Raw genomic sequence first — 17,161 nt, 5'->3', positions numbered from 1 at the left:
AGGTTTTTGCTCATAGAAATAAGAACAATATTGTTAGCGTCGAGACAAACACATAACCACCAGGATGGTTATATGAGGTGCTTTATTGAGGCGCCGGGAACCAGGGGTACGCACCCAAATCTGGTTCCGACTCCCGTCACATCGCGTTCGCAATTTATATACTAAAAATTTGTAACTAATACATATTCAACACAGATTACATCATTTACTAATACATATGCATCAAGGATTGCTACATCAGTCTATTACGACATCAGCCTCTTCTGCGCTTGCGCAGCCCCCCTCTGGTGGTCGCCCTGATGAAGTAAGGAGTCTTCCTCAGATGAAGTAAGAAGTCTGCCTCAGGTTGTCCTCTTCACCTTTTCTCTACTTGGCTAGGTCCCAATCGTCTTGTGGACGTTAGCATTCTCTTATCTTCACCAGGATGCTTCTGGTATGCCCTTTTTGGCTATCTTAAACTTAGGTTCTGCTTGGGTAGAGTTTTACAATACATACTTCCCTAAATACACCCATACTCCCCTCACCATATATAGTTATGTTAGCTCTTGCTACCAAGACTACCATTGTAACATTTAGTTATAGAGTAACTATGATACAAAACGGCAAAGTTACAACGTCTTCTAATACACAAAGCCTTACTATTGATTTATAAATTTCTCAAATATAATCATTTTACTATTTTATATGATTATTTTATTGTAAAAACTTCACCCTTTTCTAACAATATTAGCACTGTGTGTATTAATGGAATTTAAAGGTACCTCAGAACCCAAATGACTTAGCTCTTCCAAGGATTTTGACAGAGCTTAAACAAACAAGTGTCTGTTCATCCTAACTGTGCAGAATTATTACTTCCTGGTTTTGACAACTGTTAACTTTTAACAGTATAATCTCTGCTTTTCTCATGTGGCTGATAACAACTGTATAGTTAATTAGTTTTATGTGGGGTTTTTTTGTTGTTTGCAGCAAATGCAGTTGAACTGCAACAAAAATCCTTTTTTTGTTGTTTTTTGTTTCCTTGTTTGTTTGTTTTGGGGCTTACCATTTTAAAACCTGAGTAATATTGGGATGTTTGTGGTATGTAACGTACCGTGAATATTGCATCCTCTGTTATTTCTTAAATGCCATTCAGCAGTTGTGTGCGACTGGTTCCTGATTAAAACTAATCTTAATTTGGTTATGCGCCTCAAAAAGAAGGAATTATGTAGTTGTCCATTTCTTACGATTCACTGATTTAAATATTTGCAGCATTTAGAAAGCTGAAAAGTATTTCTAGAAGTCTCACGTGCTTCAAATTGTCAGATTACTCCCCCCCCCCCCCCCCCCCCCCCCCCCCCCGGGTTAAACACTGATGTTTGAAGGCCAAGCCTTTATTGATCACTTCTGTTCTATTGGGGTCAAGGCACACACATTCAGCATTCATCTGAAATAGCATGTGGTATTTGACAACTGTGAGCTGGAGCATGAGCCTCTTTTATGAGACATCAGAAAACTTTCACAGTCTTCTAAAACTTCTTTGATACAAACAATTCACTCTTATTTTCTGAAATCCATTACTTTTGCTATGGTTTTCTGAGAGAATATTAAGGTAGTCCTTTCAAAAAGGAAAGTGGTTTTAGAGCTGACAAGAAAAATGGCCAGTGTCTGGAAGACACTGAGTTGGTAATGCTGCTGAAGTGTCTGCATGGGGATCAGCTCTGGGTCACAGCAGTTGAATGTAACTCTGTTCCAGTTAATGTGTCTCGTCACGCTGTAGTGAATACTCAATTATAGTGAAGTTACAGATTCCAAGTCCTCACTTGCAGAGAAGTAACTGTACAGCACTGCAAATGAAAACTCAGGTTCTGTTGTTCAGGCCCAGAAAGTGTCGTAAGTGCTCCTTTGCAGCATCAGGCTTTCCAGTTGTTTCCTTTTGCCTGGAGGTACTTGGGACATATTCTGCAGATCAGGAAAGAATTACAGAAATTTCCTATGTAGAGTGACATTTTGGAGAGAGTCTGCTGAGGGAAAAGAATCCAATTCCCTCTGTGCCCTGTGCTGTAGAGTACTATTGCTCACACCAATGCTGGCTTTTTAATTCCTTTCATCCCAGGGAAGGAGATTAGAAACCTAGGCAGAAATAACTGACTTGTGCTCTGTGAAGACTATCGTAGTGCATATTTTTAGGAGTCTATTTTCAGTGTTCTACTAGGCTTTGTTTTCTTGTACGAAAGTATGTATTGGAAGTGAAAAAAACATTCCTGCCTCTCTGTGCTTTCCTTGCGTTCATTCTGAGGTAGTCCTTCATGTCACTAATATTTGGGCTGCCTTTGTGCCCACGTACCACCCTGAATCTGTAGCTTAGAATGGGAATTGAGGGATTTCTCTAAATATTCTTCCTCCCTCAAGAAAGTAAATGAAGCAGCTGTTTGCTGTCAAGTGTTAGCTTAAGTTTCAGGGGAAAAAAATGCTTTTTAACTATGAAAAGTGAGAATATATCATCTTTGCGAAGACTGACAAGGACATCAGTGAGATGATAGGCAATGCTAAATGTGGGAAAGGCAACCAGAGCTGGCAACCAAAAGACACAGAGCTATGTGAGGTACTACAGTTGGATTTCTTTATTGTTCGATTCTTATTTTTGGTGGGTGTGGAAGCACAGGTTGTTTGACGTTAAAATACAGTGTTTACAGTGGCTTAGGTCATAGAAGCAGAATCAGCTTTCTGATAAGGGTGTTTTCCAGGTACGGTACACAAGGGGTTAGAAAAGGAGAAGCTATTTAGTAACTGGAAGTAAGGAGAGAGGACTACACAAGCTGGCTGCATGGTGCTGAAGACTTTATCCTAAGGATTGTTTCTCTTTCAATTTTTGTGGTGTGTGGGCTTACATTGAGAGAAGGCAGGAGAATTCTGATAGCTGGTAAGTATTTGAACTTTAAATGAAACTTGTGTTTTACAGCTAGCCACATAGAATAAAATTAGGTGATTGTGCTAATGATGAAGAACCTCCATTCTTACCATAAGCTCTTGAATGACATATATTTAAGTAAATAGAAGCAAATAATCTATGTTTTTGTGTGGAATACATACTGTCTTCTTCCCCCCCTTTTCTTTTTTTGCTCTATAGGTGGATGTTATAGCATTGGATGATCAACTGTTTAAATTATAATTTATTATTTGGAGAGTGTGTTCTTTAACTGCAGCATGGTTCCTGTTGGTGTGTGTTGGTTTGGTGTTCTTTTGGTTGTGGTTTTTATCTTTTAATCCTCTTGTTGAAAACCTTTTTTAAAATACATTGAATTAAAATCTTCTAGCAAGTTGGAGGTCAGTGTGAGAGACTGTAACCTTGATGTTGTAGGCCAATTGAGAGACCTCAGTGTTATGTAAAATAGGTCTGAGATGCATATATTGGGGATTTTTTTTGTTGTTGTCATTGAAAAGGTTGTGTGTGGTTTGCCACTGAAAGAAACTATTGTCAGCGGAAAAAGTTATTATTATTTTTTTTAAATCATTATTATTATTATTATTATTATTGTTGTTGCAAACAACGAGGCAGTGTTTAACCATTTGGGATATACTGGCAATCTACACAAATATTACCTAAAAGTTCCTGGAAAATAAGGAGCACCTTCAAAAGCTGAAGTAGAAAATAAGGAACTAAAAGTTGTGAATAAGAAAATATAAAGGTCTCTGAAAAGAATGTGTCTAACACTAGGTGTCTGCCAGCTCACGATGCTCTTGCTGCGCAGACTGCTTCAGACAGCTGTGGTGCTGCATTGTTGTAGCAAAGGGATTGATTTGTCAATGCGTTCGCTTTATCATGCAGTTGTTGCAGTATAGGTAGTTCTTCCAAGGTGCTTTTGTTGATAATCAAAAAATATTCTCTGTGTGTAACACTCAGGTGGCCAATCTAAGCACTGATGTTATTTAGTAGACTGTACTGGACCTAATCTTTATGATCTCATTGGGTATGGACACAGTTCGGACATAAGCATTTGGATATGGTTCAAGTATTAAACCTTCAATTGTGTAATGGTCTGTGTTTGTGGTGTTTTATTTTGTTCTTGTCTCCTGACAGTAAGCCTATGTCATAGTTTAAGCCCAGTCGGCAACTCAGCCACACAGCCCTCGCTCGCTCCCTCTTCCTGTTTTACTGTTTTTCATTTTAGCAAGTAAAGGTCGGGAGCAGTGCCTCTTAGCTACATCTAACTTGATTTTTTTAACTCCAGTTCATTCAGAGGCTTTCAGTTAATATTTTTTGTCTTGCATTGGAAATAGCCATATCGTCTGTGTGTTTATGGAGTAACAGGGAAAAGGGCTACAGAAACTGAGGTGATTCTTCAGGATTATCTGCCTGCCTACCCTGTTAGCACAGCGGCTACTGCAAGCATGTGGCCAAAGGTAGTAGACTGACACAAGTCACCAGGTTTTTCAGTATTAGCTTTGGAATATTTCCTGTTGATGATAAAGCTTTACATCAATGTACCATATTAAATTTGTGTAGAAAATATAAACTGAGTGAATTTTGCATGTTGAAGTTAACAGTTAATTTGTCTGCTACTGTAAAATAATCTCATAGATTATAGGCAAGTTTCTAGCAGCCAGAATTTCATATCTGTTTTGATTGCTGACTTCTTTGTGATAACTCGGCAAAGTGACTTGCATTTGTCTGTTACTACTGCAATCAAATCTAGAAATATATCAAAAGCCTCAAACATTGCCCAAAGTCGAAGTTTTCCCTTTCCAAATGGTTGCCTCAGCTGTGCTTTTATTAGCGCTATGCAGTTGACAGTGTGCTCTCTGGATGATTTTTCTGCAGGTGAGCTGAAGGACAGTGTCTGCCTCAGCTGCTGCCTTCTGCAGAGTCTCAAGGTGCCAGTACATGAGGCAGCAGTTTGTGTGACACTGGAGCTTTGTCTGCCAAGATTCTTCTCCTGTTCGTGTGCTCTTTCTTCACAGCCTCCTCAGCACAGTAGACACAAAACAAACTCCTTCTGTTCTGAACAAGTGGGATGAATAATCAAAATACAATAATCTGTTTTGCAGAATGAACACTTCTCATTTTGCTTATGTTAGATATCATGATGAGACACAGATACCTTTGGGTACAACCAGAAATTACGAAAGAATTTACTGCCAAGAATTCAGTTAGCAAGCTCCTGTAGGCTGCCTTTTTTATATATATTTTTTTTAATTCTGATATTTTCACTCCCATAATCATTATAATGAAAAAGAAATAAATTGAAGAGCCTTTTTTGCATAGCATATTGAGTCAGGGAGAGGGGTTTTGATATGACCTTAGACTAGTTTGTTTCTTCAACACATTGCTCACTGTGGTTACTTTTCCTTAGCAAAAACACCATAGAAAAGCCTACTCTTTCACTGTTTGCTCCTTATTAACTTGGAAAATGCAAGGGCTTATGGGGCGACATTATTTTGTTGGGTTTGTTTGGTTTTTAAATGTTATCCTGTTCCCTAATCAGTACTTAGCAGACACATTTAGGAAGATACAGGCAAAATATCTTTTTGAAAAGATGCATGATGTTTGTTTCCTGATTAGTGGAAGAATGTCTTCATGTCCTTTCTAATTCAATTGACTATATTGAAATAGATATAATATCTATTATATTAAACAGGAGGCAGGTGTGGACTTCTATTAATTCTAATGTAGGTGTTTGAATAAAAAAAAAAAGCATACCTGTGTTTAACAACTCCTCAAAGGTGAAAACAAAGGTAATGTTTATGCTAACCATGAGTTTTGAAATCCAAATTTGTATTTCATTCAACCTCAGTTAAGGTAATTTTAACATAAATGTAATTTATATTTCAGCAATTTTATTCAACTTGAGTTTCTTTCAAAACTTCAGCCTTGTGCCTGGCTGTGTTGAAAATGTGAAAATTCAATATTAGTACATGGTGCATATGGAAATCTAAAATACAAGCAGCTGCATATTGCTCTTTATTGACAAATATCAGTAAAACATTGCACGAGATCCAGTGGTATTTAGGCAAGTCTTGACGCAACTGTTTAATTCGGTATCAGTACACAAACTTAAGTAGGCATCCTGCATTTACTATGCTTAAAGCACACAGGCAAAATCAATGCAGTAATTTCTTTGACTTCATGTTTTAATGGAAAACAACCTTATTTCCCTCATGACAGCTCCCTGAATTCTCTACCAGCTTCTACTAAAAAAAGAATAATAACTTGCTTCCTTGCTGGAACCAGAATGCAAAGGCTGCAGTCTGGTTTATTCTCTCTTCAGTATGTTCACCACAGCAGCTATATACATACTGAGCAATAGGGAAGGTGAGCTTTAGATGTCGTACTGTCACATTTTTACAACTCTTTCTTCTGTGGGGTGGCTGCTGTCACCACTGTGATAGTGCTGTGCTCTGACAGCAGGGGCTACTGCGGTATTTCCAGTTGGCTGTGATTCAGCAAAGTTGGTCTGCTTTACCCTTTTGATTAGCGATTATGTGCCTGTCTTACAGATTGCATTTTGATATAGCAGTTGTCATTTTAAATGCCAGAGAAGCTCCTTGGAGGTTCTGAGCTTTTCATGCCCAGTAAAAAAGGTGAATTGGTAACAATGCTGGTCGTATATGGAGTGCTTGTGATTATGGAGGAACATATTCTCTGATGGATTACAACAGGTCCATGTATCTGTGAGTACTAGTATCATCCCATCTGTTACCAAACTCTTTTGCATACTTCCCTGTATCTTTTCTTACACGTATGTTGAGATGAAGCTCCTCACTCATCATAGCTTTTTAACAAGACAAAGGCAGAAAGCTGACTGATATGGAAAAGATCTGCATTCAAGGTGAATGTCCATACATTGAGCTCTTGAACTCTTTGAAATTCTTGAGTATTGACCTACAGCCAATAAACTAGCCTTAGTTTCTTTAAGGTTTACTTTAACTGTGAATCATTTGCAAATACTCTGTGCCTGGTAATGCCACAATTTAATAGAAATGGTTATGCTGAGGAAATTGGTAATGTGATATGATAGATAAGCAAATTTTTACACTGTCAGCTATGTATTTATATTTAGTCAGACCTGCTCTTTTTCTGTGTTCAAGGTGAAAGAAATATGACCAGGTAAAACACAGGTTTGTTTCCACAGACTTAATTCAAAAGGTCTCTTTCTTTCACCGGTTAATCTATGATTAATGATAGAATGGTTACATTTAGCAGTACTATAGCACGTTATTTTTCTATCCTGAGTTCAAATTCTAGAATGAGAACAGCAATTCACCTGCATATTTCTTTCTTTGTGAGTGGCTAATGTAGAGCTGGAGATCCGTGACAAAAATTTGGAATTGAGGATAAACTGCCTATAGAAATGAATAAAGATGATTATTGCTGGTAAAAGACCCTTAACCTTTTTGTGGTAAGAATTCCTTTTGCCATAATCCCTGCATTATCCTTTTCATGTCTGGAGTGCAGTTATTTATCTCGAATAGTGAAACCTTACCGAAACTTGGTTTTGCTTTCTGCTTCTGTGGCAATAGATGCCCTTACAAAAAAAAGCTAGTGCGAATGAAACCACCTTCTCGTTTTCCCAGCCTCTGTGTAATTTAGCACTTCACAGTTGCCTTTAGAGACTTCACTGAAAGCTTAGTGAGTCCTGCTCTGAATTTGTCGGTGAATCTGCCGATGGCTGGCAAAATAAATGTCTCAGCAACTCTCTCTTTTGTTCCTCCTTACAACTGAGCAGCTACCAAGAAATTACATACAAATTAATGGCTCTCTTTTTTTGGTCATAAGAAGCAGATGTACTTGCCAAGTGTGCTTCCATCTAAATAACAACAAATGATCCCGAGGACTATTTTGTCAAATTGTAGGCCAAAACACTGGATCCTGTACTATATCATGTCCAAAATTAGTCAAACCATCTGAATCGTGGATTTGAATTAAGCATGCCACTATACTAAAGCCACTCGAAAATTGTACTTCATCTATCCCAAGTATCTCTCTCACTGCCCACTCCAAACCTGACTGGAAAAGTCAGTCTTGGTTTTACTAGATCCTCATCCTGAGTGATCAGCAGTAGCCCTCAGTATGCTGACTGTAATTCTCTAGATGACATGGAACAGTCTGAGATCAGTGGCACTGTGAGCTGACCATTTCACAAGACTGAAATTCTCTATTTGTCTGCAGTTGGAGATTGGCTGGCTGCTGTTAGATTTCTGGGATTTCAAGTGAGAACTGTGGGGTATTTTTCACATGAAATGGAAAACCAGTATTTTTCGTTCCACTAAAATAAAAGTATTGATATTCCAAACACCATTTTTTTTCATGCTTTAATTTTTTAAAAGAACCAAACCAACTTATTCTAGATATCCAAGATTTTGATCAGATACTGGGTGTCTGTTGCTAATATAACATCTAAATTTTGATTTTATTTTCAAGCAGTTCTGAATAGCTGTAATACAGTTTTGAAAGGATTGAGACACTTTACAGCTTATTTCTTCAAAACTGAGATGTTTTCCTTTGTATGTTCTCAATCATATTTGTATTTTTCATCTCGGGAGCAGATCATCCACCTGCTAAGTTTGTATTTTGCAAATATTTCCTTTGATAAAATATTTTTCTTACATATTTATCATAGTCTGTATGATGAATATAGTTTTGTCTCCAGAATTCTCTTCTATGCAAAAGAAACCTTAAAGGATCAGTAGTAGCCCTCCCTCTCTTTCCAAAAAAAAAAGGAGGCAGCTACTATATTTAATGCAATATTTAATTATTAATATTTAATACCTGTAGCTTATTGGACAAGTAAGTGTTAAAGCTTCATATTGCTGTATAAACCACGCAGAGTATGGTGCACAAGACTGAAGGTGATGTTTCAATATATATTTTTAGGGTGCTTTCACACCACAGACTATTAAGTTTAGAGAAACAGGAACTACATAGCTAGCTATCACTTTCAGACTGCTCTGCTGATACTGAGACTGCTTTAACAGCATTGTGTTAAGGAGACATCCTTCAAAACACTGACCTGGTACACAATGAATATAAGATGCTTCAGCATAGCAAGGCTATTGCAAAACTGGTTTATACAATCTCATTACTAAAATAATACTTGTGGAACCAAAAAAATTATTGAAATCTGTGATCTCTTTTATGTCCTGGATCTCCTACAGAAATAACTTCTTTCTTGAGTTAAACAACTGGAGTAAGAGAAGGCATATTTATGACAATCTTGTAAGCATTTCCAGTGTAGATGCCTTGTTTTAAAGATAAACTAGCAATGATCAGGCACCTTAAAAATACATTGCCCTCAGGTACAAGTGAGAAAAATACCACTTGTTATTGATGTCAATTCAAGCTCTCCTATAGAAATGATAGATAATATCCAACAGGCAATGAAGTTGTTCTGTAAGGAATGATGAAATGCAGTCTAACAAGATGTTCTCCTGGCAAGTACAGTAGTGTACTTTCCATTAATCCAGACAGGCTTTTGATATTCACTTACGTATCTGCTTTCTGGAGTATATGTTGTTCATGCACAGTGCAACAGTAAGAAAGGAGGAGTGTTCTGAGCTTGTGTTCGTCCTTGCCATCTTCCTGTGCAACCCGAGATAGGAGCAAAGGAAAGGATATATCAGATGGGAAGATTAAAGCTCTCACTTTGAAAACCCAGAATATTCATAAAGTAACTGAAAAGAGCAATATTCTGGTGAACAAAAGCTCTCCCTCTTGTTTTGGCCTTAAAAGCCACAAAAGGAAATGAAAGACATCGAGCCCTTCAGCATGTATATTGTGCAGCCACTTCGTGTGTCAACATTGAGGGTGTGAGCAGGAAGTCAGCTTGGTGTAGAAAGAAATACCTTTTGACCTAAGGAGAAGTGAATCCATAATTTCTTAACAAATGCTGCCAGAGATTTTCACTGGTAAGTAAGTAAACCGCTGTAAGTAGACAAAAGTGCTTCAGAATAGAAGGGTATGATACAAGAGGCATAATTTTCCATAGATTTAGCTAATGTAGTGGCTATTTAAGCAAATAAATAGGGATTTGTTACCTATAAGCATTGGGGGGGGGGGGGGGGGGGGGGGGGCTGTTAAGATGTATTATATTCTGCTGACAGTATTATTCAGAATTAAAATAGCCTTTTAAATTTCTGTCTGTAGTGAGTTAGGATTGATTATCTATTTCCGAATCATGCCTCGGGAAAGCAAAAGTGCAGTTAATCAGAATGTTGTGAAAGCAGGGTTGAAAGTGTTCCGTTCTACAGCCAGGATTTTCTGTACAAATGTAGTAGCTAAATAACCTGGTTTTCTGAGGTTCTGAGTTTCAGCTCTTCTGAAAATCAGTTCACTAGTTTACAAATCTAAATCCTGCAGCAGTATTTCTAACATTAGGCGTGCAAGCCAACACATTCAGGTACATAATCTTTCAGATTATATCAGTAAGTACATCCTTAGGAATTGTGGCTGGTTTTGGAAATCCAACAGAAGCACATAATCTATAAAAAAGGTTTGCCTGCCCCTTTTCAGAGTGGTAAATTGTCAGTAAAAGCAAAAATCTAACTTGGGCAAATGGCATCTGCAGGCAGCTGAGGTTTGTGCTACAGTGAAAATGTAAGGTCTAGAATGCAGTAATTAGAGAGGGTAGTCAATACTTGTTAATGAAGGCAGTGCTTGTGATCTGTCGTTGAGAGGGGAGAAAAACCAACACTGCCCTTCCTGTGGTGCCTTATTGACCTGCTACAGCAGCTGCTGGCTGCTTGCATGGCTCATCTCATCCATGGAGTAATTGTCATGCTTTCTTTAAGAATAAATAACCTATTTTCCAAAAGTGCTGGAAATTATTCAGGAAAAATGGAAAACACTTAGGACTGCAGGGGCTATGTCTGGGTGCATTATGTGCATGCACAATTCCAAGGTTTTTTTGGTGGGATTTAAAAGCTCCAGTAGCTGCCTTTTAGGAACAATTTTTCCTTTCCTTTTTTTTATGTAGCTTTGATTTTTCTTAAATAGATCACTCGAGCAGCGTTTTACTTCTCATAACTTGAAGGAGGGGCATTTAGTTTTTGAATGGCTTGCTGCTGTGTAAGGATAAATGAAATATGAGGTGTTTGGCAGACAAGCTTTAGAAATTCTTTGTGTGATTTAAAATCCTCTCTGAGAAAGACTACTGTGTAATTCCATTAACTGTATGGTATGCCTGTGCAGTAGCCGGGCATGTTACTGCCCTTGAATTTGCATTTTGGCCACTCCTTTCTTTCCTCATGAACTGTTTTCCCACTTTTTTCCTGGGATGCCAACTTCTGTGGGGTGATCAGGAGAGTCTGCTTGTTGCAGTAACCTCTTCTTTATTGGAGCTGTCAAAGCAATTTTGCCAGCATCAAAAATTGAGAAAGGGTTTTTATTAGAAAATGAATCTTTGCATGGCATTTATTTTAAGGCTATTCTAAATCTGGCTTAATATGAAGAACATGTCACTGAGGTCTCTGTTATGCTATTTAGTTCCACAATTACAGAAGAAAGTACCAGAGATGGAAAGCTGCTCCTTTTCCCATGAAAGAGGAAAAATACTACTTATTTCCTTTTGGAGCAAGGTAAATGAAAGAGAACACTTTTGGGGATCCTTCTGTGAAGCATTACTAAATAATTTTAACCCGTTTTATTCAGGGTAGGTATGCTGCCGTGAGGAAGAAAAACTAGTAAAAGGCCCTAGTTTTGTTTCTTCAAATTATGCTTGTTATGCTTATCAGCATAATTTGGTAGTGATCAAGGCTGTTCTCAGAACCTCTTACAGCGTCCTATAAATGTGCTGAGTTAGGTCACAGTATAGCACAGTACTCCCAGAGCAGCTCCACATAAAGCAAAATGGCCCAACTGTGCTGATGTGTATATGGATTCACTGCTTTAAAAAAACCTTCAGATACTGAAAATATTTTATTTCTCAATCCTGACAACAGTGACTACTTAAAATCTTATTAGTATTTTAATGGAAGTCTTTTTGGAAGTGACTTACCATGACTGCTCTAACTTAACAGTTGCAAGGTTGTACAGTGCTGGAGCACTGGTGCTGGTGGTGGGCTTTAGATTGCCAGCCTAATCTGACAGGTATTTAGAACTTATTTGCTGTGGTGTTTACAAGATTGACATAGAAACTTTAGCAGGGTTGACCTGCTCTGGACCTGTATTTCTCAATGGCTTTCTTTGTAAATGGTTTATGTTCTGATGTTTGCAGTCATTTATGTTCTCTGCACTAAACTTAGTGTAGTGTGATCTTGATCCTAATGTGGGGTGTACTCCAAACACCAGTTCTGTGCTCATAGATAGAGGGTAATGAGTTCAATCAGGTGGGGGCTATAGGAGAAGTATCTTTTACATTGGTACAACTAGAGAGAGAAAAAGAGTAGGAAGTCAAGCTTTTGAGTACACTGAATTTCACCAAAATTGGATGTTGCAGTTCAGGCTTACCTTTCCCTCTTTCTGGTAAATCTGTTTACAGTACTCAACTAGAACTGCAGCTGCTTGTGAAAGCATAATCTCAAAGCACAAGCCTTGTATGACTGAAGAATTGGGTCTATCTGTCCTGTTTGACAGATGAAAAGCCTTATTTAGATGCTTCCTCTCTGCTGCCTTGATGGAACCATGAAGTCCTTTTACTTCTACAGGGCTTTGAAGTATGGAGGGAAGAAAATGATGCTTTAAAAACAGAGCATTTCTGTTCTTGTAGGGGTTCTGGGAACACAGCAGAAAAAACATGTTCTGAGCACGAAATAGCACTGCTTAGAAGAAAGTATATGAAAACTATATTATTAATTCCAGTTCTGTACATTTTGCAGAAGTCAGCCATAGGGGGAGGAGAGGGAGTTCAGTTTTGGGTTTCTAAATCCAAAAAACTGGTTGACTGATATACTTACTGTTTCTAGATGAAGTGTTGACTGTAACCTATGAAAAAAAAACCTCAAACCCCAACCTTTCCTATCATCCTAAGCTGCTTCTTGTGTGTCTAAAGTAACTGGGACAAACCCACCACCCACATTCAAAAACCTGTAAAAATGTCCACTTGTGCTGATCCTATACTCACTTCTTTTGTAAACTTGATCAAACGGGACTTCAAAATTCTTAGTAATAAGCACCTTTTAATTATGTATTAACTTTGAGAGGGAATCAGAAGTACTGTTTCAGCATTAGGTGGGTACATGACTGCAGAGCTTGCAGTGGTCTCGGGTAAAACTGCAAACACCACAGTTGTTAGCTGGAGTTTGCAGTCATAGTGTGCTTTAAGAAGGAAAAAGGGAGAGGAAGGGAAAATGCAGGTTCTTTCTAACCTCAATGCAGGTTTTAAGTAGATTGTAAATTAAGAGTCCTGTGTAGCACGGGGGGTGGTACTATCTGCAATCTGCTCAGCAAGGACTTCTCAAGAGGCTTAAGTGTTGCTTTTGCCATAATTCTTCCACCCCTTGTTCCATGGGCTGGTAAACTGTGGAGGTTGTGGTATGAGCAGGGTGGAGCGTGTGTGTGTTACATGTGAAGTGATAGCATGATCAGAGTAGGTAAGAATGTAGACAGTCTGATGGTTTTCTTTTCTGTATAGAGTAAGTTTTCTCCTTTGAAGTTGGGTTTGAAAGCAAGCATAATGAATGCAGCAGCTAAATGTGCTTGTATACTATTTATTACTAGAATCCGAATAAATCATGTGGGGCTCTAACATTCTTGTGTTTCTAGCCAGTTTACACACAATGGGAAATATGACAAGTTTATTTGGTTCTGAGACTTGCCACTCAATATGTTTCAGTTTCTATACTTCACCTCAGTTGCTTCTGAGCCAGTCCCCAGGCTGTTGTAGAAGGTGTGCACTTTACCTTCAGTGCAGCTAATGGCCCTCTAATCCTCCCCAGTGGTATCCTTTCCAGAAAGGTCAGTCTGCTAAGGTGGCGCTGTGTCCTGGGTTTAGCTGTTTCCAGTGCTGCACCAGCATCAAGAAGGAGAAAAATTGACTGCTACTGCTAAACCCAGGACATGCTGGCCTCCTGGGACTATTCAAAGTCCTTTTATGTGAGTTCTCTGCCATAGTTCATGAAGTCCTAGTCCTGTACTCTTTTCTCTACTGCAATAAGATCTTCCTGTGAATTTTTGTCTTTGGCTTTAGGATCCTAATGACATTGCCTAGGAAAAGCTCGCAGTCATGTGTTTGTTTCAGACTGCACTGTAACTGTGAGAATTTGTGAAGGGTAAAAGACTGTGTGGTACACAGCACTGCAACTGCAATGCCAGTTGTTTCTGATAAAGTCTTTATGTAGTGGCAGCTCCCAGTGATCACCTGTTATGAGAAAACAGCTTATTTCTTTCTGAAACCTGATTCCTGTCCGTTTATTTGTTTGTTTATTTATTTTTTAAAGTAAGTAAATGTTCTTGAATCATAGTTTATCTCCCTGTAATAGTAAAAATTAAACTGGTGAACCAATGGCAGTGTGTGTAATTAGGTTTATTTTTAAAGCTTCCTTCTTTGTCTTGAATGCATTTCAGATACGTATTCTTATCCTTGTACTTCCGGAAGATGCAGTCTGATGGATAACTCTAAACTTGATAAACTTTCTTTGAACTTTTTCACATCTTAACACTGGAACTTTTAAATGCCATTGTTGTATATGTATTTGTACCAGAGGAAAGGATTGGGTAAGAAACACATCATTTGTTTAAAAAGGTGTTTTTTTATCTGACTTGTACAGCGTGAATGTTAAATTTTATTTTATTTAGTGTTTTAAAATTGCTTTTAAATTTTGTGAAGACACTCTGCACTTAAAACAAATATCTTTGGTGTCCTGTTCTGTCTTTAGTTTTTCTCTCTCTTTCTCCATTGCTGGATATGATTCTTTAGGCTGACATAGGATTTTGAGGTTCCTGTTTCATGGGCCTGTTTGTTCCATAAATAGAAAAGTAAATTGTTGGCTGGCTGCTTTTTCATCAGGAAGTGTACACTGCCTTAGAGATCTGTCTGACCGTCACTGAAAGTAGCAGCCATCCTAATGCCTCTGAAACATCAGTGAAATACAGTAACTGTGATTTGGATTGCTTCTGTTGTGATAATGGTGGAGGGAAATGCTACAAAATAACTGTCAAGTAGCTGTAGAATTATGCCCTTTTTTTAGTATAAGGTGGGTGGTTTCCAGTGGCTTCTACTTTTGCCATGCTTATTACATAGATATTTAAGCTTTTTTAACAATACCTAATGTTAGTCATCTGATCTTCTGGTAAATAATCACCTTACATGCGGAGTAGCTCCCCGCACACATTGGGCACTGGGCACCATTGTAATTACAGAGGATCAAAATTACATCTGCCTGTTCCCTCAAAACTGGTAAATTTTAGAGCATTCAGGTGCTTCTGATTCAAGAGAAAGGGTAGCAAAACTTCTTGCTGAAGGTTTAAAGGCTGGAATAAATGTCCTGTCTTGAATGGTTAAAATAAGTGTCAGCTGGATCTGAGGGTGTTAAAGGACATGACACTGTACTTGGGGATCTGGATTTCTTCCTGCACCTGCCTTTGCTGTTTTTTTTCCAGCTGATGATGTGTGTGATATATTTGAAACCTAAGTGCACATGTTATATAGTGAATCACTTTTTTCATTTGTTTGGGGACCTTTGCATCACTTCTTCCTTCATCGTCTGTTTGAGGGGGTTCCTGTTGCTGTTAAACTCTCAGAAATATTGCAAAGGTGATTTGATCATCTTTCACGTCACTTCTGATATCAGTGCCATACAGACGGAGTGTTGGGTTGGTTTTTTTTTTTTAAAAAAACTAACTCAAAACCCCACAAAAGCCCCACCCCTGAAAACAATAATACTTTATAGTTTAGCTGCAAGCACACTGTTCTGCGAGGAAAACCTTGATACTTTCTTGGGTTTTGTTTTGGTTTTGTGGATTGGTTGTTTTGTTTGGTTGTTTGGTTTGGTTTGTTTTTTGTTTTTTTTTTAAACTAGATTTAACATGTTTAAGTCCTAAAATACTTGGAAACATGTTTATAACCAATGCATCTCTAAAATCTCAAAAGATAATGTTGCTGAGAGCCCTGTAAATGAATGATCTTAAAATACTGAGAGAAATTTTGTATCTGCTGTCTTCCCAGAAACACCATGCATCACTCAGTAAAAATAGATTTGTGATGATATAGTAGTAGCAACATTCTCAGTCTAGAAGTTATTCCCTTTGGAGTGGGATGTGTGGAGCTGAATTCAGATGGGCACATGGGAGACTGGCAGCTCCCTGGGTAGGGATGTGAGCAGGAAAAAAGCAACATTGGTTGCATTTTTGGAATAGCTGGTTTGATGCTGAACCTGGGAAATCACGAGGTGACTTCTAACGAAATCCCTGGTATCCTGGAAATTTTCTCTCTTCCCCATGGAATTTTTCCTTACAAGGTCAGTACTTAAAATCCCTCGTGGCATTTTTTTAATATACTTTTAGAATAGCTAACTCTTTAAACTTGGCAGAGACAAGCAGCTGCAGCCCTAAAATGATCCTTGGCAGTTGACTACTGCTTTCCCAGGCTGGCAAGTTTGCCTGTTGTTTTCCTCTTCCCTTTTGTGTCGGGCAGTTGATGATACTTGTTTGTCCTGTAATGGGAAAGCAGTTTCCTCCATCTCATATTAGAACAAAGTCTGACTTTTATTTTTATTCCTGGGTTACTTCTTTTTCCCCTTCATGTAGCTGCTTAAAAACACCGTGAGTGCCATCTAGAACTGAGTGGCTTTGTTGCTTTATAAATACCTCCACAGCCTGAAGTAATTAATGGTTACTTCCTCCTTGTACATTCATATTCAGTGGGATATTAATGCTATAGTTACCTACACAGAAGTCTGCACGGAGTGTTCAGGATTCATTCTAGAGCCAAAGAATTTCAACTTTGATTCTTTTAAGTAATTCAGTAGCTTACTATCAGACTTTTTCTCTTTTGTCATGGAATATGACATTTTAAATTCATACTATATAATACAGTAGTTCCTTCACTCATTACAGTGCATCCAAGTTTTGTCCTGGATACCTTTCTGTTATCTTAGAACCCAAACCTGACATGTTAGTCTGACATTTAGTAGGTCCATGTATTTTTCTACAAATAGTTGTGCCATGCCTTCATATACCAAATATGTAAAAATTCTTTCCCTTCTCTGAAGTTACTGAACTCTTAAACTCTTTGAAGGACCTTTTGGGAAA

At 38.1% G+C, this 17,161-nt stretch overlaps 1 protein-coding gene across 3 annotated transcripts in view; it reads left to right on the top strand.

The window, feature by feature from the left end:
* FGD4 (FYVE, RhoGEF and PH domain containing 4) overlaps positions 1–17,161 on the top strand; it is a 116,039-nt gene that overhangs the window by 12,148 nt on the left and 86,730 nt on the right. The window contains exon 1 of one of the 3 annotated variants that reach the window (XM_062616543.1): positions 9,789–9,882. The exons of the other annotated variants lie outside the window; for them this stretch is intronic. Coding sequence (XP_062472527.1) covers positions 9,861–9,882 — 22 coding nt within the window. The 5' untranslated portion in view covers positions 9,789–9,860. Of the gene's footprint in view, positions 1–9,788; positions 9,883–17,161 lie in introns of those variants that run through there. 3 annotated transcript variants of the gene reach the window in all.

Source organism: Pezoporus occidentalis, unplaced genomic scaffold, assembly GCF_034315485.1.
Source record: "Pezoporus occidentalis ecotype Australia unplaced genomic scaffold, CSIRO_AGI_Poc_V1 ctg19, whole genome shotgun sequence".
NCBI classification, from domain to species: domain Eukaryota; kingdom Metazoa; phylum Chordata; class Aves; order Psittaciformes; family Psittacidae; genus Pezoporus; species Pezoporus occidentalis.
The sequence above is the reverse complement of the archived record's forward strand: the minus strand, read 5'-3'. Positions and strand labels throughout refer to the sequence as shown.